This window comes from Pseudophryne corroboree, chromosome 1 (assembly GCF_028390025.1).
Source record: "Pseudophryne corroboree isolate aPseCor3 chromosome 1, aPseCor3.hap2, whole genome shotgun sequence".
In the NCBI taxonomy this organism is placed as follows: domain Eukaryota; kingdom Metazoa; phylum Chordata; class Amphibia; order Anura; family Myobatrachidae; genus Pseudophryne; species Pseudophryne corroboree.
In genome coordinates this window covers 638989025-639013703 of record NC_086444.1, presented here as the reverse complement: position 1 = coordinate 639013703, position 24679 = coordinate 638989025, and the positions used below count along the sequence as shown (strand labels likewise).

Here is a 24679-nt window from a genome sequence, read left to right as displayed (position 1 = left end):
GAACAAGGAGTCCTGGAAGTGAAGATATGGCACCCACAGAGCCCTGATCTCAACATCGAGTCTGTCTGGGTTTACATGAAGAGCAGAAGGATTTAAGCAAGCCTACATCCACAGAAGATCCGTGGCTAGTCCTCCAATATGTTTGGAACAACTTCCCTGCAGAGTTCCTCTGTATAACTGTGTGTAAGTGTACCTAGTGGAACTGATCCTGTTTTGAAGCCAAACGGTGGTCACATTAAATATTTATTTGATCTAGATTTGTCTTTATTCACTTTGTATTTTGTCAATTGATAAAAAATAAATAAATAAATAAATAACTATCAATATATATCTCTGACCCTCTTTTCAGAGAAGAATGCAGGACCAGCACTAAGGATAATCAGCAAAGAGAGTAGATATATTAAAGTTCCATCATGAACAAAGTGTACAAAATAGAAGCAGAGGCCCAACAGCCTGTTTCAATTGCTCAAACGCAGTTTTCATCACAGATGTCTATGACGAAACTTGCACTGAAGCAGTTGGAACAGGCTGTTGTGCACACTTTGTTCATGATATAACCGTAATAAATATACTCTCTTTGCTGATTATCCTGAGTGCTGGTCCTACATTCTTCTCTGGAGAGGGAAATATACAGGGTGATTCAAAAGTCGCAGTACACCCTTTTGTTTCAAAAACTGTGCAGGAAATGGGAAAACTGAGTATTCCAGTAAGGTATGGGTGAGGTGGGCTATCTTTTAGGGTATGTACACTTTTTTTGTTGCAGGTAACTGAAGATGGCTTTGACAAAAGAGGAGAATTGAGGTAATTTTTATGTCGTGACGTTGTGGGCTCTTCATGAAGGATGCCAAAACCATTGTTGAGGTTGTCTCGTCAGTAGCACTCTTTGAACGACCACTCCATAACTTGTCAGCCACAGTCCCAATTTCTCGGAATTTGGAAATTAGGCAGCTGACAATGTTATGTGAAATTGGAGGTCTTTCTGGGTGCAGGTTGTTAATATTTGCAGCTATGACATGGATACTTTGTTCTCCAGACATCAAAATGACCTCAATTCTCTCCTCTTTTGTCAAAGCAATCTTCAGTTACCTGCAACAAAAAAGTGTTGTAACTTTTGAACAATAACTGCTATTTCTAATCTGTTTGCAGCAATAAACTTTTCAGCAAATTATGATGTTGTTTGACATGTTACATGACCCCCTTTCCATTTGAAAAACTGACTTAGATTCAAGATGGCTCCCATGTTCGGTACATACCCTAAGAGATAGCCCACCTCACCCATACTGGAGTATTCAGTTTTCCCATTTCCTGCACAGTTTTTTAAACAAAGGGGTGTGCTGCAACTTTTGACCCTGTATATAATTCTTCATAAGTAAGCATTAACAAGTTATACAAGCCGTAAAGGAGAATAAAGCAAACACTATTTTTCAGAGAAGAGAACTTAAAATTGAATGGTATTAAAGATGTAGGTTGTTGAATTTTTTATGGGATTTTTGCCTGCTGCACCTCATCATATTGGTGCACCTATGCATACTTCAATGAACTTCTTTGCAAAGAAGCCAATAGGCCTGCAGATTTGCGGTCAAAACAGCTATACGAGTGCTAAACTTAAGTGTTTTACATACAGTATTATTAAAAAATGTGGACCATTCTAGGTTATTTAATAACAAACAAATATACACAATTAAGAAACAATTAACTTTAATTGTTCTAGCGCATATTTTCCAAACAAAAATTGTTATAGGCTAACGCACATTTGCAAGGTATTAGTAAATAGCTCCAAATGCCTTTTTATTTAATTTAACATTCATACAGTGCCAATTATATCACAAAGAATATGTTGTCATTAAAATCAGTCCCAATGGAGTGTACAGTCTAACGTTCTCGACACACACAAATCTTTTACATCAGAAGCCAATTAACCTACCCGTATGTTTTTAAAGTGTGGGAAGAAACCAGAGTACAGTACCTTGAGAAAAACCCTGCAAACTTGGACAGAACACTCAAACTCTCAGCAATGCTAACTACTGTGCATTGAGGAAAAAGTATGTAGTGTTAATAATTTTAGACCTGTGCTATTTCTTTACATTTCAACTTACACTATGGGGATTATTTGTAAACAAAGTGTTTAATATGCAGTAACCCATAGCAACAAGCTTTCATGGTTTTCCTGGAAAAAAAGAAAAGTTATTGCATTGGCTGAAAACTAGAGACTGATAATGTGTAAAGCCAATTATGAAACTGCTAGTTTCATTTTATGGATCATTAAGTATCACCCTAATTAATTAAGTTCCTACTGAACTCCTCTTCATGTTAAATTAAAACTTACATGTCAAAGTATACAACCCAATAATACTGCCTGCTTGTCAGCATAGCTACTTTAGAGCATACCAGGTAGGATGTTACTGTGCCTGACAACAGATTCAGAGCACAACAATGAACAATTAGTGTGATGGTCTCGGAAAAACAGCATAGAACAACACCTGGCTAGTAGCAGTTGTTCTCTGGAAAGTGCTATCACAATGCCAGAGGAGGATAACACCATTTTCTGCGGTCAAACGTCACTGTTCTTAAATTGCACTTGCACCATTACTGCCCACAGTCCTGATGGATTGCCTTCATCATGGACATAAGATACTTAGGTTCTCTTAGAAATACAAAGCATATAAGGAGTATATCATTATCTGTAATTCACAATTATGTATTCTGACAAAATGTTCATAGCTCACGGTTTCAGCAAGGGAATATTGCGTTAACAAATAACATCATATGATAATTAACTTGAATTACTTATAATGATATACTCACTTTGGATTGAAATATTCATGAATATTTTTACCCCGTCAAAATACAACTTTGCAAGACCATTGACTTTCTATTAACTGGGGAGCACACAATATATGTGATCTGAATAGATTACTACTATTTAAGTAAGGCTACTTGGATATTATTATAGAAATATTATTATTATACCATCTACTAAGTCCTCTTTTCTGCTGGGTGGTACTTAGTATTTGACATATAAATTTGTGGATGCTTACATTTTGTTTTTTTGTTTATACTGTATGTATTATAATACTTTAATAATAAACAACAGAAGACTGCCATGCTGTGTAAATGTTGCTTTTGAATTATTACAAATATAAAACAAATTAAATTTCAGTTCAATACCAACTTTGTAACTCAAACTGCGTTTACACCATTCATTAGAATTTCAGCTCATGTTTACCATAATATGCTATTTCAGGCCTGGCAAGTCTGTGGCTCTCCAGCTGCTGTTAAACTACAAGTCCCAGAATGCTTTACCAGCTGATGGGTGGGAGAATATGCTGGAATTTGTAGTTTCACAACAGCTGGAGAGCCATATGTTGGCCAAACCTGTGCTATTGCTTATAGTCCATTACAGTAAGCAGAGAAGCTACAGGATCACCATAGAAAAGCAAGTTGAGTTGCAAAACCAAGAATCTATATAGTGGGAATTCACAGGGAGAGAGAGACCCTTTAATAATTTTTTTATAACAAGAGAAAAAAAAATGTTTGATTCCAGTTATTCATGTACGCAAACCTGCATAGACAAAGTTATTTAAAGGCTCAGGTAATACACACCCACCAAACCATTCTTCACCTGTGCAACCTTTGAGTTACTACTTCACGATACATGATCGAAATGTAAATAAGCAATAAAAATATGACAAACAGGTCGTCCATCAAACCAAGAATACCAAACAGAGCTTCTGGAATAATGTCCAAAGGAGACACCAGATAGAAAAAGGCTCCAAGCAGGCAGAGGACAATTCTTATTCGGAACATTCGAAAAAGGCCACCAACTGAAAACATCTCCCGAAACGCGTGGCGTAGCAATGTCGGCAAGTCCATAATTCTGTCCACAAGCTAGGAATACAAAGATATGTTTATTTGCACATTTCATCATATACTCTCCAACAATATTGAAATGTTTTGTAGCTAAATACATTGTTTGCAGTTAAATGGGATGTGTTCAGCTTGTCTGTAGTTTCACTATGTATGAGAGGATAGGAGGGTTACGTTTTTATAAATAAAATCCTCCTTCCTTCTTTACGTCTGAAAAACTAATTGCACTGGTCTTAACAATTTTTTCCCAAGGTTCTAAGGGTGTTCTAAGTGCAATTTTTATGCTGATTTCAAATAAGCAAATTATATTTTTCCTGTCAGACTTTATTTTCTTGTGGCACCATTTTATTTTGCAATTTTAGAATAATCACTGGATCAAAGAAAATTACAAAGCAGTAATTTTAATATTAACTTAATGTGCACAATTGATAATGCTGTCAGTACAAGTTTGATGAGAGCAAATCTAAAAGTTATTGTACTTTTTCTAGAGTTGCAGCTACATTAAACCATGTATTGTTGTTTTATGTAGGGGGGACAAGCAAAACCACTACTTAGAAGTATTGGCCAAAACTTACCACACTTGTTGCAGAGAAGAAAAATGTTTATTCGTTGGCCCTGATAAAATGTACTTTCCTCCTTGGCACATTAAGATTGGACTTAGACAAAACTTTGTTAAAGCGGTAGATAAATGCACTCTGGATTCACATATTTGAGAAATAAGTTTGCCCAGATTAGTGATGCAAAAACTTACGTACTTTTGTTGGCCATTAGACTAGAGGAATTGTTAAGAGATGGACGATTTGAAGGAGATTTCAAAGGAGTTGATAAGGTTGCGTTGCAGAGTTTCAAAAGTGTCGGAAAAACTTTCTGGGCAATCACAAGGTTTAAAACTATTCTGAAATAGTTGTTAACCTTAGGTCTTACAAAAGCAATAGGGTGCAATATTATGCATTTGTTATTAAAGGTTCATCTCTTGGAGTTTCACTCAGACTTTTTTTTTCTAAAAAAACAACATGTGAGAAATGATCACAGTGAGCGTTTTCATCAGGACATTTCTAAGATGGAAAAGAATTACCAAGGTAAGTGAAGCCCCAATTTGCTGGGTGTCTTTTTGTTGGACTCTTATCGGAGATATTCCTTAGGTATGGCAAAGTACAGAAGAAAATCCAACAAGGATACTCTTTTAAACGACACGTGTGTTTTTTTGAGCAGATGTATGTAAATATATGGGGGTTGTTTTTAATAAACTACATATCATTCAAAAGCCTTACCTGATTGAGACAGTCACAAGCATATTTGAATTCAGCACAAAAAAACAACAGAAAAAAACAAAACAAAAAAAAAACCCCAGTAACAATCAGGTACTTTCATCCTTGGGACATACGGAAAAAAAAAAAAATTCCACCTAGCTTGTAGGGAAATAATCAGTGTAGCAGATTGCTAGTAGTTTTGCTGTGTATTCCCACTAGCTTGGAGGCAAGAGGCAATATCCAATTTTATACTGGCCATACAATAATGCACTGATTTGACCAAGCAGATTGCTGAACAACGCACCTATGTAGTACAGCCGGACAATGACAACACACGCTGATTATTTTCATATACTATAACCTGATATAACAGGATGTATAATTATTTTTCAAAAGAACAGTTTTCTGTCCGCTTGCATGCAGTGGTATCCTGCAAATAACAACTATTATATCATATTGCTTTGTGTGCAGGTGGCAGAATGTACAAGCAATCATTTACTAATGCCATACACAAGGCTATTTCTTCTACTTACAGAACGAGGCTGTCCAGAAAATCTTCTGTTGTAATTATTAACTTCCTGAAATATTTCTTGTGCATCTTCCTGTTCACCGACATCAAACAATGGAAATAATAACGTTACCTAAATGGACAATATAATTTACTGACAAATAAATACAGCTGTGAAAACTAAATTATGCAACTATATTATCAGTTTAAAAAAACAGTAGATGAGAGAGAAAATACTAACTATATTACATCATTTGTTTTCTGTAACACTGAGTTAATATTATTAGTGAGTTATTCATCAAATCTATAATCACAACTTTGTCCTCCCATTCCATAATTTTTTTCAAAATTCATAATCATTAAGTTAAAATGTATGAACTCCAGGAAAAAAAAACAACCTTTATAACTTCATAAGAGAATTGTTTTAATGTAGGGCCTGTATAACCAGTCATAGAATTCACAGAAAACCACTACCAGCTTTTCACATGCAGCATATGCTACCAAAGTGTAATATTCCTTACTGTTTGTCTGCAAATAGGACAGCTGATAGCTCCAAGCCATGAACCATATCTCCAGTATGCAATAATACATGAACCTGTAGAGAGAGATTTCTGACATTTATATAAAAGCCATAAAGGACTGTACTAAACAATTACACACAAGATGATAAACAAACTAAACTCCACAAAACTATGCAAGAATTACAGATGTATAATACACACTGAATATTCCATGGAAGAAAATAAAAAATCGGGTTAAAAATTGGTGGAATTGTTTTTTTTTTTTTTAAACATTTTATTTACACCAAGAGAGACTGAAAAATCTACAATACACAATACAGAATCAATTGCATAATAAAAAATGAAAGACAGTCTTCATGGTGTTGGTTTTTCAAATAATTTTGTGCGTATTTAAACAGATAAACAAAAATTTCTCCCCAGACGGGGAGCATATACATGGAGAAGACAGGAACAACAGGGAATAATGAGAGAGGGGGAGGGGGGTGGGCGGGGAAACAAAGAAAGAGGGAGAGAAAAGGGACAACAGAGCCGTTCCATGCCACATTAGAAGAAAAAATAAGAATTTACTTACCGATAATTCTATTTCTCGTAGTCCGTAGTGGATGCTGGGAACTCCGTAAGGACCATGGGGAATAGCGGCTCCGCAGGAGACAGGGCACATCTAAAGAAAGCTTTAGGATCACCTGGTGTGCACTGGCTCCTCCCCCTATGACCCTCCTCCAAGCCTCAGTTAGGATACTGTGCCCGGACGAGCGTACACAATAAGGAAGGATTTTGAATCCCGGGCAAGACTCATACCAGCCACACCAATCACACTGTACAACTTGTGATCTGAACCCAGTTAACAGCATGATAATAGAGAAGCCTCTCGAAAAGATGGCTCACTACAACAATAACCCGAATTTTTTGGTAACAATAATTATGTACCAGTATTGCAGACAATCCGCACTTGGGATGGGCGCCCAGCATCCACTACGGACTACGAGAAATAGAATTATCGGTAAGTAAATTCTTATTTTCTCTGACGTCCTAGTGGATGCTGGGAACTCCGTAAGGACCATGGGGATTATACCAAAGCTCCCAAACGGGCGGGAGAGTGCGGATGACTCTGCAGCCCCCAATGAGAGAACTCCCGGTCCTCCTCAGCCAGGGTATCAAATTTGTAGAATTTTACAAACGTATTTGCTCCTGACCAAGTAACTGCTCGGCAAAGTTATAAAGCCGAGACCCCTCGGGCAGCTGCCCAAGATGAGCCCACCTTCCTTGTGGAGTGGGCATTTACAGATTTTTGGCTGTGGCAGGCCTGCCACAGAATGTGCAAGCTGAATTGTACTACAAATCCAACGAGCAATAGTCTGCTTAGAAGCAGGAGCACCCAGCTAGTTGGGTGCATAGAGGATAAACAGCGAGTCAGATTTCCTGACTCCAGCCGTCCTGGAAACATATATTTTCCGGGTCCTGACAACGTCTAGCAACTTGGAGTCCTCCAAGTCCCTAGTAGCCGCAGGCACCACAATAGGTTTGGTTCAGGTGAACGCTGAAACCACCTTAGGGAGAAACTGAGGACGAGTCCTCAATTCCGCCCTGTCCGAATGGAAAATCAGATAAGGGCTTTTACAGGATAAAGCCACCAATTCTGACACGCGCCTGGCCCAGGCCAGAGCCAACAGCATGACCACTTTTTCTGTGAGATATTTTAACTCCACAGATTTAAGTGTGTCAAACCAATGTGACTTTTGGAACCCAAAAACCACCTGGAGATCCCAAAAGTGCCACTAAAGGCACAAAAGGAGGCTGTATATGCAGTACCCCTTTAACAAATGTCTGAACTTCAGGGACTGAAGCTAGTTCTTTTTTGGAAGAAAATTGACAGAGCCGAAATTTGAACCTTAATGGACCCCAATTTCAGGCCCATAGATACTCCTGTTTGCAGGAAATGCAGGAATCGACCCAGTTGAATTTCCTCCGTCGAGCCTTACTGGCCTCGCACCACGCAACATATTTTCGCCAAATGCGGTGATAATGTTTTGCGGTTACATCCTTCCTGGCTTTGATCAGGATAGGGATGACTTCATCCGGAATGCCTTTTTCCTTCAGGATCCGGCGTTCAACCGCCATGCCGTCAACGCAGCCGCGGTAAGTCTTGGAACAGACAAGGTCCTTGCTGGAGCAGGTCCCTTCTTAGAGGTAGAGGCTACGGATCCTCCGTGAGCATCTCTTGAAGTTCCGGTTACCAATTCCTTCTTGGCCAATCCGGAGCCACTAATATAGTGCTTACTCCTCTCCATCTTATCAATCTCAGTACCTTGGGTATGAGAGGCAGAGGAGGGAACCCATACACTGATTGGTACACCCACGGTGTTACCAGAGCATCTACAGCTATTGCCTGAGGGTCCCTTGACGTGGCGCAATACCTGTCGAGTTTTTCCCAACGGTTTATAATCATGTGGAAGACTTCTGGGTGAAGTCCTTACTCTCCCGGGTGGAGGTCGTGCTGAGGAAAACTGCTTCCCAGTTGTCCACTCCCGGAATGAAAACTGCTGACAGTGCTATCACATGGTTTTTCGCCCCGCGAAGAATCCTTGCAGCTTCTGCCATTGCCCCCTGCTTCTTGTGGCACCCTGTCTGTTTACGTGGGTGACTGCCGTAATGTTGTCCGACTGGATCAACACCGGCTGACCTTGAAGCAGAGGTCTTGCTAAGCTTAGAGCATTGTAAATGGCCCTTAGCTTCAGGACATTTATGTGAAGTGATGTCTCCAGGCTTGACCATAAGCCCTGGATATTCCTTCCCTGTGTGACTGCTCCCCAGCCTCGCAGGCTGGCATCCGTGGCCACCAGGACCCAGTCCCGCATGCCGAATCTGCGGCCCTCTAGAAGATGAGCACTCTGCAACCACCACAGGAGGGATACCCTTGTCCCTGGTGACAGGGTTATCCGCTGAAGCATCTGAAGATGCGACCCGGACCATTTGTCCAGTAGGTTCCACTGGAAAGTCTTGCGTGGAATCTGCCGAATGGGATTGCTTCATAGGAAGCCACCATTTTTACCCAGAACCCTTGTGCATTGATGCACTGAGACTTGGTTCGGTTTTAGGAGGTTCCTGACTAGCTCGGATAACTCCCTGGCTTTCTCCTCCGGGAGAAACACCTTCTTTCTGGACTGTGTCCAGGATCATCCCTAGGAACAGAAGACAAGTCGTCGGAACCAGCTGCGATTTTGGAATATTGAGAATCCAATCGTGCTGCCGCAACACTACCTGAGGTAGTGCTACACCGATCTCCAACTGTTCCCTGGATCTCACCCTTATCAGGGAATCGTCCAAGTAAAGGATAACTAAAATTCCCTTCCTTCGAAGGAATATCATCATTACGGTCATTACTTCAGTAAAGACCCGGGGTGCCGTGGACCATCCCTACGGCAGCGTCTGAACTGATAGTGACAGTTCTGTACCATAACCTGAGATACCCTTGGTGAGAAGGGTAAATTTTGACATGAAGGTAAGCATCCTTGATGTCCCGAGACATCATGTAGTCCCCTTCTTCCAGGTTTGCAATCACTGCTCTGAGTGACTCAATTTTGAATTTGAACCTCTGTATGTAAGTGTTCAAAGATTTTAGATTTTAAAATCGGTCTCACCGAGCCGTCTGGCTTCGGTACCACAATAGTGTGGAATAATACCCCGTTCCCTGTTGTAGGAGGGGTACCTTAATTATCACCTGCTGGGAATACAGCTTGTGAATGGCTTCCAAAACTGCCTCCCTGTCAGCGGGAGACGTCGGTAAAACAGACTTTTGGAAACGGCGAGGGGAATACGTCTCGAATTCCAATTTGTACCCCTGAAATATTACCTGAAGGATCCAGGGGTCTACTTGCGAGTGAGCCCACTGCGCACTGAAATTCATTGAGAACGGGCCCCCACCGTGCCTGAACTTGTAAAGCCCTAGCGTCATACTGAGAGCTTGGCAGAGGCGGAAAAGGGTTTCTGTTCCTGGGAACTGGCTGATCTCTGCAGCCATTTTCCTCTCCCTCTGTCACGAGCAGAAAAGAGGAACCCTTTTGTCCGCTTGCCAACCAGGACTGCGCCTGATAATACGGCGTCTTATTTTGAGAGGCGACCTGGGGTACATCCCCTTTTTTGTTAAGGCAATACTTCCAAATGCCGTTTGGAATCCGCATCACCTGACCACTTTACTGGTATAATTGGACAACGCACTTATACTTGATGCCAGTCGGCAAATATTCCGCTGTGCATCATGCATATATAGAAATGCATCTTTTAATTGCTCTATAGGCAATAATATACTGTCCTTATCTAGGATATCAAATTTCCAGTCAGGGAATCCGACCACGCCAACCCAGCACTGCACATCCAGGCTGAGGCGATTGCTGGTCGCAGTATAACACCAGTATGTGTGTAAATACATTTTAGGATACCCTCCTGCTTTCTATCAGCAGGATCCCTAAGGGCGGCCATCTCCAGAGAGGGTAGAGCCCTTGTTCTTACAAGCGTGTGAGCGCCTTATCCCCCCTAGGGGGTGTTTCCCAACGCACCCTAACCTCTGGCGGGAAAAGGTATACTGCCAATAACTTTTTAGAAATTATCAATTGTTATCGGGGGGAAACCCACGCATCATCACACACCTCATTTTATTTCTCAGATTCAGGAAAACTACAGGAAGTTTTTCCTCACCAAACATAATACCCCTTTTTTTGGTGGTATTTATATTATCAGAAGAGTGTAAACTTTTTCCATTGCCTCAATCATGCAATGTGTGGCCCTATTGGAAATCACGGTTGTCTCTTCACCGTCGACACAGGAGTCAGTATCCGTGTCGGCGTCTGTATCTGAGGTAACGGGCGCTTTAGAGCCCCTGTATGAGACGTCTGGACATGCACAAGCTGAGTAGCCGGCTGTCTCATGTCAACCACTGTCTTTTATACAAAGCTGACACTGTCACGCAATTTCAACAGTACATCCACTCAGGTGTCGACCCCCCAGGGGGTGACAACACTATTACAGACACTCTACTCCGTCTCCTCATCATTTTTCTCCTCATACATGTCGACACAAACGTACCGACACACAGCACACACACAGGGAATGCTCTGATAGAGGACAGGACCCCACTAGCCCTTTGGGGAGACAGAGGGAGAGTTTGCCAGCACACACCAGAGCGCTATATATATACAGGGATAACCTTATATAAGTGTTTTTCCCTTTATAGCTGCTGTATTGTTTATACTGCGCCTAATTTGTGCCCCCCTCTCTTTTTTAACCCCTTTCTGTAGTGTAGTGACTGCAGGGGAGAGCCAGGGAGCTTCCCTCCAACTGAGCTGTGAGGGAAAATGGCGCCAGTGTGCTGAGGAGATAGGCTCCGCCCCTTTCTCGGCGTCCTTATCATCCGTTTTCTTGTATGTTTTGGCAGGGGTTAAATGCATCCATATAGCCCAGGAGTTATATGTGATGCATTTATTTTAGCCATAAAAGGTTTTCTATCGATTTATTGCGTCTCAGGGCGCTGCCCCCCCAGCGCCCTGCACCCTCAGTGACCGGAGTGTGAAGTGTGCTGAGAGCAATGGCGCACAGCTGCGGTGCTGTGCGCCTACCTTTATCTGAAGACAGGAAAGTCTTCTGCCGCCGATTTTTCCGGACCTCTTCGCTCTTCTGGCTCTGTAAGGGGGCCGGCGGCGCGGCTCCGGTGACCCATCCAGGCTGAACCTGTGATCGTCCCTCTGGAGCTAATGTCCAGTAGCCTAAGAAGCCCAATCCACTCTGCACGCAGGTGAGTTCGCTTCTTCTCCCCTTAGTCCCTCGATGCAGTGAGCCTGTTGCCAGCAGGTCTCACTGAAAATAATAAACCTAAACTAAAACTTTCACAAAGAGCTCAGGAGAGCCCCTAGTGTGCACCCTTCTCGTCGGGCACAGAAAATCTAACTGAGGCTTGGAGGAGGGTCATAGGGGGAGGAGCCAGTGCACACCAGGTGATCCTAAAGCTTTCTTTAGATGTGCCCTGTCTCCTGCGGAGCCGCTATTCCCCATGGTCCTTACGGAGTTCCCAGCATCCACTAGGATGTCAGAGAAACATCTGATATATCCATGGAGAGTGTATACGCTAAACACAGTATAAGCATACCTTCGGGTTACGTATCATTACATATCCAATAGAGACCTGGAAGGGCAGGTGGAATTGTTTTGACAATGTTAAAATTGGAATTATATTTACCACAGAAAAGATGCCCACAGTTTGTTTCCAATGGAAACGTAGCTTGTTGTAAACAGACTGGGCAAGACATGTCTGAGTAGAATTGATGTCGAGGTGGGACAGTCGTTTCCTGGTAATAAAAAAAAAATCCAATTAAAATTTACACATTTTCTTTTTAATTCTCTAACTTTATTATAATGGCAGAATTCAGACAACAAATACATGATAATACAGAATTCGGTCATTGTTATTTCTTTGCCACAAACTTCTACCACAAATTTCTATTACTCATTCAACTAATATATAACTGTGGGGCCCCCATTACTTTGGTGACAGTTGATGCTGGCATTCACTTCTTTTCCAGTTGTAGTAGCCTACAGAATTTTAAATAGAGTCTCAAAGACAGCAGGCTGAGCGGCTGTTGGAGCAAATACAACCAACATTTTTCATCAATTCTTGAGCAATAAAAGGTGAAAACGTAACACACAGGAGTACCCAAAACTGTACTGAAATATATAATACTTTGCAAGCTCTGCTTTGTTTGCCCGCACCCCACTCTCCCCTTCAGAGTACCCAAGCTTCCAGAAAACTGCACACTGTTCTGTAGTGTATAACCACATGATACAAACGGTTCCGGTATGAATGGTCGACCATGTTATGGTCGACAGTCATTAGGTCGACCACTGTTGATAGACATTGGCATGGTCGACATGGACAAATGGTCAACACATGAAAATGGTCGATACGTGAAAGGTCGACACATGAAAAGGTCGACATGAGGTTTTTAAACTTTTTTTTGGTGTCGTTTGCTGCGTAAAGTTACGGGGAACCCCAATTAGTGCACCGCTTCCCCTCGCATGGCTCACTTTGCTCACCATGCTTCGGGCAAGGTGCCTCGCTCCGCTACCGCTGCGCTCGGCACAGATTACCGTTCCCAATCGTAGTCCACGTGGATCGTAAAGTATGGAAAAGCTCCCCAAAAGATTTTTTTTTAAACTCATGTCGCCCTTTTCATGTGTCGACCATGTGTCCATGTCGACCAATAGTGGTCGACCTAATGAATGTCGACCATAACATGGTCGACCATCCAAACGGATACCGATACAAACACAGGTCCCAGAACACACTTCTAAAGTCCGTCTGTGATTTGTGCATTATGCACATGAGTACTCAGAAGTAATCCATTCAGCAGTAGCTGTTTCTGACACTTCCAAATGGTCTGCAAGTTTATTCAAAACTAGTGACAAGAATAAATCCGCATTCATTGCTGCACAAGTAAAGGAGGCCAGCAGTGAATCACTTAAAGTAGGAGCCAATGCATGAAACAGAACACAGAGAGACAAAGCATGTGATTCAAATCAGTAATTACTCAAATGTACAGTGTATGTAGCATGTACTAAACTATAAGGGATTCATTACTACCCCTTTCACACCGCCGACTCGACCAGGGTTATTGCCAGGTTAACAAGGGTTGCGGCTCAGTGTGAACGGGCCCCCCCCCAAAAAAACCCTAGGACATGTGACCCAGGAATCCAACTTGGATAGCGTCCTGGGTTTGACAATGGACGACTCTGGTTACGGGGCAGTGAAAACAGTTAACCTGGGTCGGATTTGGTCCCATTAACTCCCTATAGAGAGCTGGCTCTCCGGTGCTTGTAAATTATGACATTTCCAAGCTCCGGCAGAGGAGAAGACACTGCTGTGAAATGGCTTGAAAGCAGTTTTTATTGACCCGGGATGGTCCCGGGAATTTGGTGTGAAAGGGGTATTACTTTGTTCCCCGGTACCTGCCGGCAGTGAGTAACAACAGGTGTCTGAACAGATGTTCAACCCTCACCTCTTCCCTCTGATGGACTGGCACCAATGCTAGGTAGCACCACCAGTCCAGGAAAGGAAGAAAGTTTATCTATAGCGCCTGCTCCAACCACCTATTTGGTTTGGCTTTTTTTTATCCAGCGGGTTTCTCCTGCAGTTTGTACAACTGCAGGTCTATATATCTGGCAGTTTATACCGTAGTCTCAAGATGTAAAAATTGTGGTTTTGTATTTTCCTTGGTTTGTAACTCGCCCAAACACTCTACAAAAAGCAGCAATTTAACCAAATCACCACCTGATAAGCTTATGTCATAGTGGTAGTGGCCTAAATGAAAAATAAAAATAACTGGATATATTAAGTACATAACATCTCAGCATAGTCGTGGTTATGTATACAAATTCTGGAGTGAACAGGTTGACTGTAATCATGGCTGTAATGTCTGCTAGAGGAGAAGTCAGAAACTTTGAAAGGTTTTTGTATGAGGTTCAGTGACCTAAGCAAGCTGCTACTGATTCACGAGCAGCACTGTCTTACTTGATATCAGCATGGAATGGAAAGGGAAACAAACATCTTCAGGACAACAGTGGACAGTAGCACATACAGCAGCATCACGGTATCCATGAATGAACATGAAGCGCAAGGCAAATATAGAGCAACTGATTGCCAATTTCATTTTATAGCTCAAGCAACAGTATCAGCAAAAATGTATAAGATATTATAGTAGTATTTAATAAACTAATTTATATAGCGCACACATATTCTGCAGCACTTTACAGATAATATTTATATTCACATCAGTCCCTACGCCAGTGTGATTTGTAGTCTATATTTTCTATACACTAGGATTATTCATTTATTTTTTTGTCAGAAGTCATGTAACCTTTCAGTATGTTTTTGGATTGTAGGTGGAAACCTGATTACCAGGGGAAACCCATGCAAACATGGAAAGAACATACACAGACAGGGCCTTGGTGGAAATTGAGCCCAATACTTCAGTGTTGTAAGGCAGCAAGCTAACAATATCTGAACTTATATGTAATTAAATGACATTATAAATGCATTGTTTTACAACGACAACTTACCTCCCAGCGTAACTGCATGTCTGAACTACTTCCAACTGTCATCAAAACCCCATCACAGAAACCACAACAACTGTATCACTCCACAAATCTAAACAATAGCATCACTCACAAAAACACTACTTAGAGAAAAGCAGCCCATGTCTGTCTAACCGACACAGTGCCTCCTATTCTGTTTCATCTTATTTCATCACAACAAGGAACATTTTATAAGTTAGAGATACCACTATATCTATGTACAAATGTAGGTGTCTGGTACTCCTCTCTCAACAATAACACCGTGTCCGGGTGCCGTTCCACATAAAACAAGTATATGCAGCAAGGAGACAGCACTCCAGGAGGGGTGTAGTATGGTATGCCGGCAGCCAGGATCCCGGCGCCGGGATCCCGAGCGCTGGCATACCGACAGCTAGGCGAGCGCAAAGGAGCCCCTTGCGGGCTCTCTGCGCTCGCCACGCTATTTATTCTCCCTCCAGGGGGGTCGTGGATCCCCAAGAGGGAGAATAGTTGTCGGTATGCCGGGTGTCGGGACTACGGTGCCGGTATACTGAGCACCGGGATCCCAACAGCCGACATACTGAATACCACCCCTCCAGGAGCCCATTAAATGAATGCAGCAGGAAGCAACGTTTCAAGGATTTCAACTCTTGTCAAGACTTATATGTCTTGATAAAAGGGTTGAAATCTCTAAAAACGTAACCTAACAACAAAATGGTTAAGTTATATTAACTGCAGATGGTGGAAAGAGTTGTCATGGACTATTATTTGCGGTCCCTGCCCGTGGCTTTGCGCAGGTGGGTACCTCCTCCAAGGATAGGAGAAGCTGCAGATGGTGCTAAAAGTATATCTCATCTTGAAGTAAGAAAGGATCAGTTTGCATCAGAACAGTTAAGGGATCGCATCTTGATAAATGCCAGAGAAAATGTGAATGTTATCAATGGGGAACCAGTAGATCCTGATAACAAGCTTACGTACCTACATATGACCCTCCGCAATGAACTCTAGTACTGTACCAAGTGACAAAAAAGGGTAAGGATTTAGTAGAACATCTTGTGGTTCCCCAGCCATATAGGAGAACAGTGTTGGACCTAGATCATGTTCACATCACTGCAGGACATGTAGGGGCTTAAGAGACCACCTAAAGGATTTTGCAGCGGTTCTTTTGGCCCAGGGTATATAAAGATGCGTCTGAATATTATTCTTCCAACCCCGAGTGCCAGTATCATGCTCCAAGACCCCATTTCAAAAGCCCCCTAGTACCGATGCCTGTTATAGAGGTCCCTTTTGACAGATTAGCCATGGATCTGGTTAGGGCCATGTTAAATTCTCCTTCGAGTTATCAGTATATTCTTGTAATAGTGAATTATGCTACTCAAAATCCTTCCCTTTGTGTAATATGTAAATCAAGACAATAGCTATAGAGCTAGTGCAAGTTTTTAGTAGGGTGGGAATACCAAAAGAAATTTTCACTGATCAAGGTACCCCTTTTACGTCTAGAATTATGAAGGAATTATGCAAATGGTTCAAAGTTATCATCCCCAAATAGAGTGGTTGAACAAAATCCTAAACAACAAAATCCTAAAAAGTATGCTGTAAAAGGATGTTGATAAGGATGGGAACAACTGGGATTATTTATTGCCATATTTGATGTTGGCTATAAAAGAAGTATCTCAGTCCTCTACGGGATTCTCTCCTTTTGATCTGTTGTAAGGGATACATCCCAGAGAGTGGCTAAAGAGAGATGGAAGAGCAGCCCACACCCTATAAAAAATGTAACTAAACATGTATCACAGATGCAGGACAAGATTGCGGCCGTGGTGACCATTGTCAAGAAATATATGGAGCAGGCCCAACAAGCTCAACAAAGAGTGTATAATTGAAATGCCCCTGGGGATAGGGGTCTTGTTTTGATACCCACAGTGGAAAGCAAGTTTTCGGCTAAATGGCAAAGTCCATTTAAGATCAGGAAAAAAGTGAATGAGGTTAACTATAAAGGTATACTAACCAGGCAAAGAAAGCCTGAACAAATTTACCATGTTAACCTAATTAAATACTGGAAGAGTAGGATAGCCCTGTCATCTGAACTTTGCCCAGCTACTCAGAAGAACGAGGCTGAAGGATTACTCAACTGGAACAGGAATGTGTTCTCAGCGCTGCCCAGCTGAACTGCCATAATAAAACACTGCAGTCACAAAACAAGGGGTGAAGTCAACACATCGAATTCCTGAAGCACAGCGAGAGGCTGTCTCTAAAGAGATTAGGAATATGCTAGAACTTGGTGTCATCGAGGTGACACAGTCCAGCCCCATAGTTCTAATTCCGAAACCAGATGGTAGTCTACGCTTCTGCAATGATTTTCGTAAGGTAAATGCAGTGTCAAGTTTGATGCATACCTCATACCCCATGTGGATAAGTTGATAGAAAGGCTAGGAATAGCCAGACAACTCACCACACTGGACCTGATAAAAAGTTACTGGCAGATCCCATTAACTGACAGGATGAAAGAAAAAAGGAGATTTATGGTAGACTTACCATTGTTAAATCTCTTTCTGAGAGGTACACTGGATTCCACAGGGAATAACATCGGGGTGTTGAGCTGGATCTTGATCCGAGGCACAAACAGGCTAAAAACTTTGACTGTTCCCAGGATGCACTGCACCGCCTCCTCTATATAACTCCTCCGTGCACAGGAGCGGAGTTTTGTTAACCAGTCCAATGCAGTAAAGAGATGGTAAATGTTGGTCACCTAGAACCACGTTCTCACGACAGGAGAAGGGGCCAGCGGCTAATGCCATACAAACCCAAAGAAGCTAAGTGCGTCAGGGTGGGCGCCCTGTGGAATCCAGTGTACCTCGCAGAAAAAGATTTAACAATGGTAAGTCTACCATAAATCTCCTTTTCTGCAGCGGCGTACACTGGTATTCCACAGGGAATAACATCGGGGATGTCTTAAAGCAGTTCCTCATGGGAGGGGACGCGCTGCAGCGGGCACTAGAAACCCGGCACCAAAGGAGGCATCCTGGGAGGTGGAAGCCATTTCAGGTCCACCGAATCAAGAGGCTCAAAGGGAGACCCTTGAAGGGAATTAAGGACAACAGACAGATCCCATGGAGCCACAGGAGGGATATAGGGAGGTTGTATCTGCAAGACACCCTGAGTGAAGGTATGAACGTCTGGAATAGACACAAGTTTCCTCTGAAACCACACCGACAAGGCAGAAATATGAACCTTGAGAGAGGCCAGACGAAGGCCTAAGTCCAGGACTTGTTGCAGAAAAGCCAGAAGCCATGCGGTTCTGAACTTGTAAACATCGTAGTTCTTAGCAGCACACCAGGTGAAGTAAGAGTTCCAGACCTTGTAGTAAATCCGAGCCGAAGCCGGTTTACGGGCCTTCAACATAGTTTGGATGACCGCCTCAGAGAAACCTTTTGCCCTCAGGAGTGACGCTACAAGAGCAACGCCGTCAAAGCCAGTCTGGCCAGGTCTGGGTAGACACAAGGGCCCTGAACGAGGAGGTCTGGGCTTTGAGGAAGTAGTAGAGGACGTTCCATCGATAGACCCTGTAGGTCCGATGAACCAATGCCGCATGGGCCACGCTGGAGCGACTTGAAGTAGCATTCCTCCTTCTTGCTTGAACTTCCGCAGAACCCTGGGCAGGAGTGACACCGGAGGGAACACGTATGGCAGTCGAAATTTACATGGAATTGCCAGTGCGTACACAAACGCTGCTTGGGGATCCCTTGTCCATGACCCGAAGACCGAACTTTTGTGATTGTGTCAAGACGCCATCAGGTCTACGTCTGGTAGGTCACACTTGTCCACTAGGAGTTGAAACACCTCCGGATGAAGGCTCCACTCTCCGCCGTGTACGTCCGGGCGACTGAGGAAATTCGCTTCCTAGTTGAGGACACCCGGAATGAACACTGCCAATATTGCTGGCAGAAGGCGTTCCGCCCACTGAAGAGTCCTGGACACTTCCATCATTGCTTTTCGGCTTCGAGTGCCACCTTGACGATTTATGTACGCCACCACGGTGGTGTTGTCCAACTGTACATGAACAGGCCTGTTCCTTAACAGAGGCAGGGCATTGTACACTGCCTGCAGTTCCAGAATGTTGATGGGGAGGAGAGATTCCTCCTTGGCGCAGCGACCCTGGAGAGTGTGTTGCTCGAACACCGCGTCCCATCCCAGCAGACTGGCGTCCGTCGTCAGGAGGACCCAGTGGGTAATCCAGAAGGGACGGCCCCTGCTCAACTGTTGATCCTGGAGCCACCAGGACAGGGATAAGCGGACCTCCGGAGTCAGGACCATCATTTGAGACCTGAGCCGCTGAGGCAGACCGTCCCACTTGGATAGGATTAACCGTTGGAGATGGCGAGAATGGAATTGAGCATACTCCATCATGTCGAAAGTCGACACCATCAGGCCTAGTACTTGCATCGCCGAGTGAAGAGACACTTTTGGGCGAGAGAGGAAATATCTGATCCTGTCCTGAAGCCTCAGGACCTTCTCTGGAGACAGAAACAGCCTCTGGCTGTGCGTATACAGCAGGGCCCCCAGGTGCACCATGCGCCGCTCAGGGACCAGGGAGGACTTTTTCCAATTGATCAGCCATCCGTGGACTGTGAGAAATTGCACAGGAATCAGCTGGAGATGACTCAGGAGGACATCTTGGGAGCTTGCCAGGATCAGCAGGTCGTCCAGATATGGCAGGATTCCCTGTTGACGGAGATAAGCTGTCATCACGGCCATGATCTTGGTGAAAATCCGAGGGGCCGTAGTCAGTCCAAACGGCAGATCCCTGAATTGATAATGGAGGTTGCCAATAACAAACCGCAGATATTGCTGATGTGAAATGGCAATAGGTATATGCAGGTAAGCATCCTGTATATCCAGGGATACCATGTAGTCCCCAGGTTCCATGGCCAGTACAATGGAGCGCAGTGTTTCCATACGGAACTTGGAAACTCTCACAAACTCATTCAGTGACTTGAGGTTGAGAACAGGCCGTAAAGACCCATTGGGTTTCGGTACTAGAAACAGGGTCGAGTAGTAGCCCCTCCCTGTTTGGGAGATAGGCACTGGCACCACCACTCCTGTCTCCAGGAGGGATTGGACAATCAAGTGTAGAGCTTGCGCCTTCAATGGGTCAGATATGATGACTGTTGAGCAAAACTGGCGAGGGGGACGGCTCTTGAAAGAGACCGCGTACCCGTGAGAGACAACTTCCTGCACCCATGTGTCTGAAGTGATCCTTAACCAGACCTGGGGGAACTGCAGGAGTCGGCCTCCCACTCTGGGGTCCCCCAGGGGGAAGCCCACCCCGTCATGCTGCAGGCTTATCCTGTTTTGGAAGCAGGCTGACGGGCAGCCCAGGATTGTTTAGATTTGGGCTTACCGGTCTTGGAAGTACGAGGCTAGCTTGCGTACCCCTGACCCTTTGATTTACCGGAGGTCCGAAAGAAACGAAAAGTAGTACTTTTAGCTTTCTGAGCAGAAGGAGCAGTATTAGGAAGGCACGAAGTCAGTAACGATCTTATTAAGATCTTCTCCAAAAAGGATGTCTCCCTTAAAAGGGAGCACCTCCAGAGTATTCTTAGAATCTAGGTCCACCTTCCAGGACCGCAACCATAGAATCCGGCGAGCCAAAATAGACGTAGTGGATGCTTTGGACGCCAGAACACCTGCCTCAGAGGACACCTCTTCAATATAATGGGAGGCAGTGGCAATATGAGACAGACACTGTTTGGCGATGTCAGAAATATCCTGAGGTAGCTCTTCCTCCAGTACCTGGACCCACGCATCAATAGCTTTTGCAGCCCAGGAGGCCGCAATAGTGGGCCTGTGAATTGCCCCAGTTAGGGAATAAATACACTTCAGGCATCCCTCCACACGCTTATCTGTCGGCTCCTCCAGGGAGGTGACAGTGGTGACAGAGAAGAGGAAACCATGATCCGTGCGACATGCGAGTCGACCGGCGGTGGAGTTTCCCACTTGTTAGTTAACTCCGTAGGGATAGGAAAATGAGCCAACATCTTCTTGGATAGGGCAAACCTCTTTCCTGGGGAGACCCAAGCCTCTTGACGTATGTCAATTAAAAGTTTAGAGTGAGGAAAACTACCTTTGCCACCTTCTGATGCTTGAATTTATTAGGCTTTTTTGATGCAGTAGTGGGATCAGCTTCATTATCAATCTGGAGAACCATTTTGATAGCTTCCACTAATTTAGGGACATCAACCTGAGGTACATACTCCCCATCAGCGTCCGCTGAGTCAGAATCAGTTGGATCAGTATAAGCCCCATCTTCATCAGAAGTATCGGAAACATGGGTGGATTGAGAGGAGGAAATCACACACTTAGAGGACCTCGTAGCCCCAGAGCGCTGAGATGTTTAACCAAGGATTTATTCAAAACATGTATCTGGTCAGATCATGTGTCCGCCCACGGCGGGTTAGCTACAGGGACAATTTGTGGCTGCAATGGCACAAGCAGTCCCACAGGGGGTGTAAGATGTGTTACCAAAGTATTTAACATACAAGAAAAGGTGGGCCACGGTGGCTCTTGGTTGGCCACGGGGGCCACAGATGGAGTGGGAGATTTAAGGGACCCAGGACCCACATCCCCAGCAGCAGGTTCTCCATTCGGTAAATCTGTGGAAGCAGCACTGTCTGATGCAGGAGCGTCCACGGAATTCCCGACCTGTGTGGCAGACATTATGAGGTATGTAGCCGTGGGGCACACAGTGCAATATAGCCAAACAATAGGAATACCGTAATCCCCTGATTTATATGCTAATAAAGCAGGACACAAACAGAGAAATGAATCGGTATGCAATGACTGAAAATACACTGAGATGTATAGACTGGGTAGCACTATATATGTATATTTATATTCAAAGAAATGTGGACCCTGACGCACTTATCCTCACAGGGTTCAGAATATAGCGATAGCAAGGGTGTGATACACTTGAAAAGGAGAGCACACACAGTAGCTATATGGCACACTCAGTCACAAACAATGCAGGAATAATGTACACAACAATACTGCACTGGACAGGCAATTTACATACAATAGCAGATATGTATATGCAGAGAGATATAACAATGCACAGCAATACTGGATGTATATCACAGTATAATTGTACCACCTATTCTGTCAGCAAAACACTTATTTCTTAACTAACACAGTCAAGTGACAGGTAGAATACTCAAGTGTCCTGTATAAGCACGGCACTGGAACAGGCGGCTATACAGAGGAGACAGCACCCAGCAATCCCACAGAGAGACGCCCTTAGCTAAAAATAGCGCCAGGTCTCAGAAGGGAGAGAGGGGAAAGTGAAAATAGCTCCAGGGCAGGAACATCTGCAGTAGATGGCGCCAGGAGCTGGGGGGAGGGGCTACAGAGAGCACTCTATCCCCACAGTGCTGGACTTCACCACTGGTATTTAGTGGAGCCTAAAATATATGACTGTGCTCCGTTTACTGCCCTGGTGGATATAGTGAGGTCCCTGAGCAGTACAGTGTCCACGCCAGCCACGCGGTCCGACTCCCATGGGCCGCACGCAAATCGTAATTTGTACCCGGCGGTTCCCCCTTGGGACCCTCTTACCTCCTCCCCAAGTCCTGCAGCCACGTGATCCTGGAGATGATGCAGCGGCGGTGTGCCAAAATACCGCTGCGTCTCCGCTGTAAGTACCCGGGAACCAGGCCGCGGGAGTAAAGAGCGCCGCAAAGGGGAGGTGATGGAGCCGCAGCATGGCATGTCTCCCAGACATAGAAGTGCTGCGGCTCAGTCAGCATAGTAAAAGCTTTCTTCATTTTTCAAAGTCTTCAGGGCTGCCTCAGGCAGCCCCCTCTGTTAGTGACCTGCACTGCAGGCACCAACTTTAAAACGGAGCTCCTGTGCACAGAGGAGGGGTTATATAGAGGAGGCGGTGCAGTGCATCCTGGGAACAGTCATAAAGTTTTTAGCCTGTTGGTGCCTTGGATCAAGATCCAACTCTACACCCTGATGTTATTCCCTGTGGAATACCAGTGTACCCTGCTGCTGAAAAATGCTTTTCTGTTCCAGAAGGGATGTTTTAGTATAGGATGTTGCCTTTTGGGTTGCATGGGGCCCCAGTAACAGGCAATGGATAGAATTTAGATAGAAACCTCACAGGTTGTATACAGCTGCCTATCTGGATGAGGTGGCAATCCACAGTCCAGACTGGGAGTCTCATTTTGTGAGATTACAAGCAGTTTTGGACTCAGTCAGAAAGGCAGGGCTAACAGACAAACCAAAGAAATACTACTTAGAAATGGAAGAGGTTAAAGACTAGTTAGAGGTTTGACTAAGTCCCAACTGAACAAAATTGAGGCCATCCAAAACTGTCCCCGTCCTGTAAATAAAAAGCCGGTGAGAGCCTTCTTGATGATGGGTATTACCGACAGTTTATTCCTAATTTTACCACCACTGCAGTTCCTTTATCAGACCTTACCAAAGGTGAACAATCAAATATGGTGAAATTGAACACCGAGGCCGAAAAAGAATTTCAGGCATCAAAAATGGCATTACACAACTGATGTTGATAACACCCAACTATTCTAAAGAATTTGTGGTTCAGACGGATGCCTCAGAGGTAGGGGTACGTGCCATGATGTCCCAAGAACAAGATGGGGAGGAGCACCCCATTATTTATTTGAGTAGAAAACTCAATGAACATGAGAAGAAGTAAGCTATAGTAGAAGAGGACTTGGCCATTAAGTGGGCATTAGACACCTTGAAGTATTACCTATTGGGCAGACTGTTTAAACTAGTGACTGATAATGCTCCGTTAGAATGGATGTCTATAAATAAAGGGCAGAGAGCCAGAGTAACAAAGTGGAGGGTGATTTTTTTGCAAAAGTTTATGTTTACTGTGGAACACAGACCCAGGGCACAACCAACCAATGTGGATACATTGTCTCACATTTTCTATTTAGGGGCACCAAGTGTATGGGTGTGTTAAAAAGGCTGTCATCCTGATCATTGCTCTCTCACACTGCCTGGGGGAAAGGAGAGACTGTGGAGTCTCTGTGAGAGAGTGCTGTTAAAACCCAGTGTGCTGCCCCTGTTAAAAACCTTCATGTATTTGTGTTAGTGAGTTAGGATTATCCTGTGTTTGGTTAGTGCCAGCCGGCAAGGTATTTTATTTTGATGTTTACTTCTGTTTTGCTTCACGACAACACTTGCACCAAACCAACAGACTTGTGTGATCTTTCACTGCCATCTACCCCACGAGATGGTACCTGTTCCCCTGACCTTGTTACTATATATATCACACACATACACACACACACACACACACACACACACACACACATGGTTGAACAAAAATATTGTATTAAACGTTTAGGAATTGCAACGATTTTTACACACAGTTAACCTATTTTCAGAAAATAACATAAATCATA

At 43.9% G+C, this 24679-nt stretch overlaps 1 protein-coding gene across 3 annotated transcripts in view; it reads right to left on the bottom strand.

Moving 5' to 3' along the window:
- Positions 1-1681: 1681 nt before the first annotated feature.
- The window catches only part of RNF170 (ring finger protein 170), a 42680-nt gene continuing 19682 nt past the window's right edge, over positions 1682-24679 (bottom strand). For all 3 annotated transcript variants that reach the window (XM_063914596.1, XM_063914595.1, XM_063914597.1), the window contains 4 exons: positions 12373-12481; positions 6147-6220; positions 5651-5758; positions 1682-3888 (listed from right to left, as the gene is read on the bottom strand). In XM_063914596.1, coding sequence (XP_063770666.1) covers positions 3619-3888; positions 5651-5758; positions 6147-6220; positions 12373-12481 — 561 coding nt within the window. In that variant the 3' untranslated portion in view covers positions 1682-3618. The remainder of the gene's footprint in view (positions 3889-5650; positions 5759-6146; positions 6221-12372; positions 12482-24679) is intronic.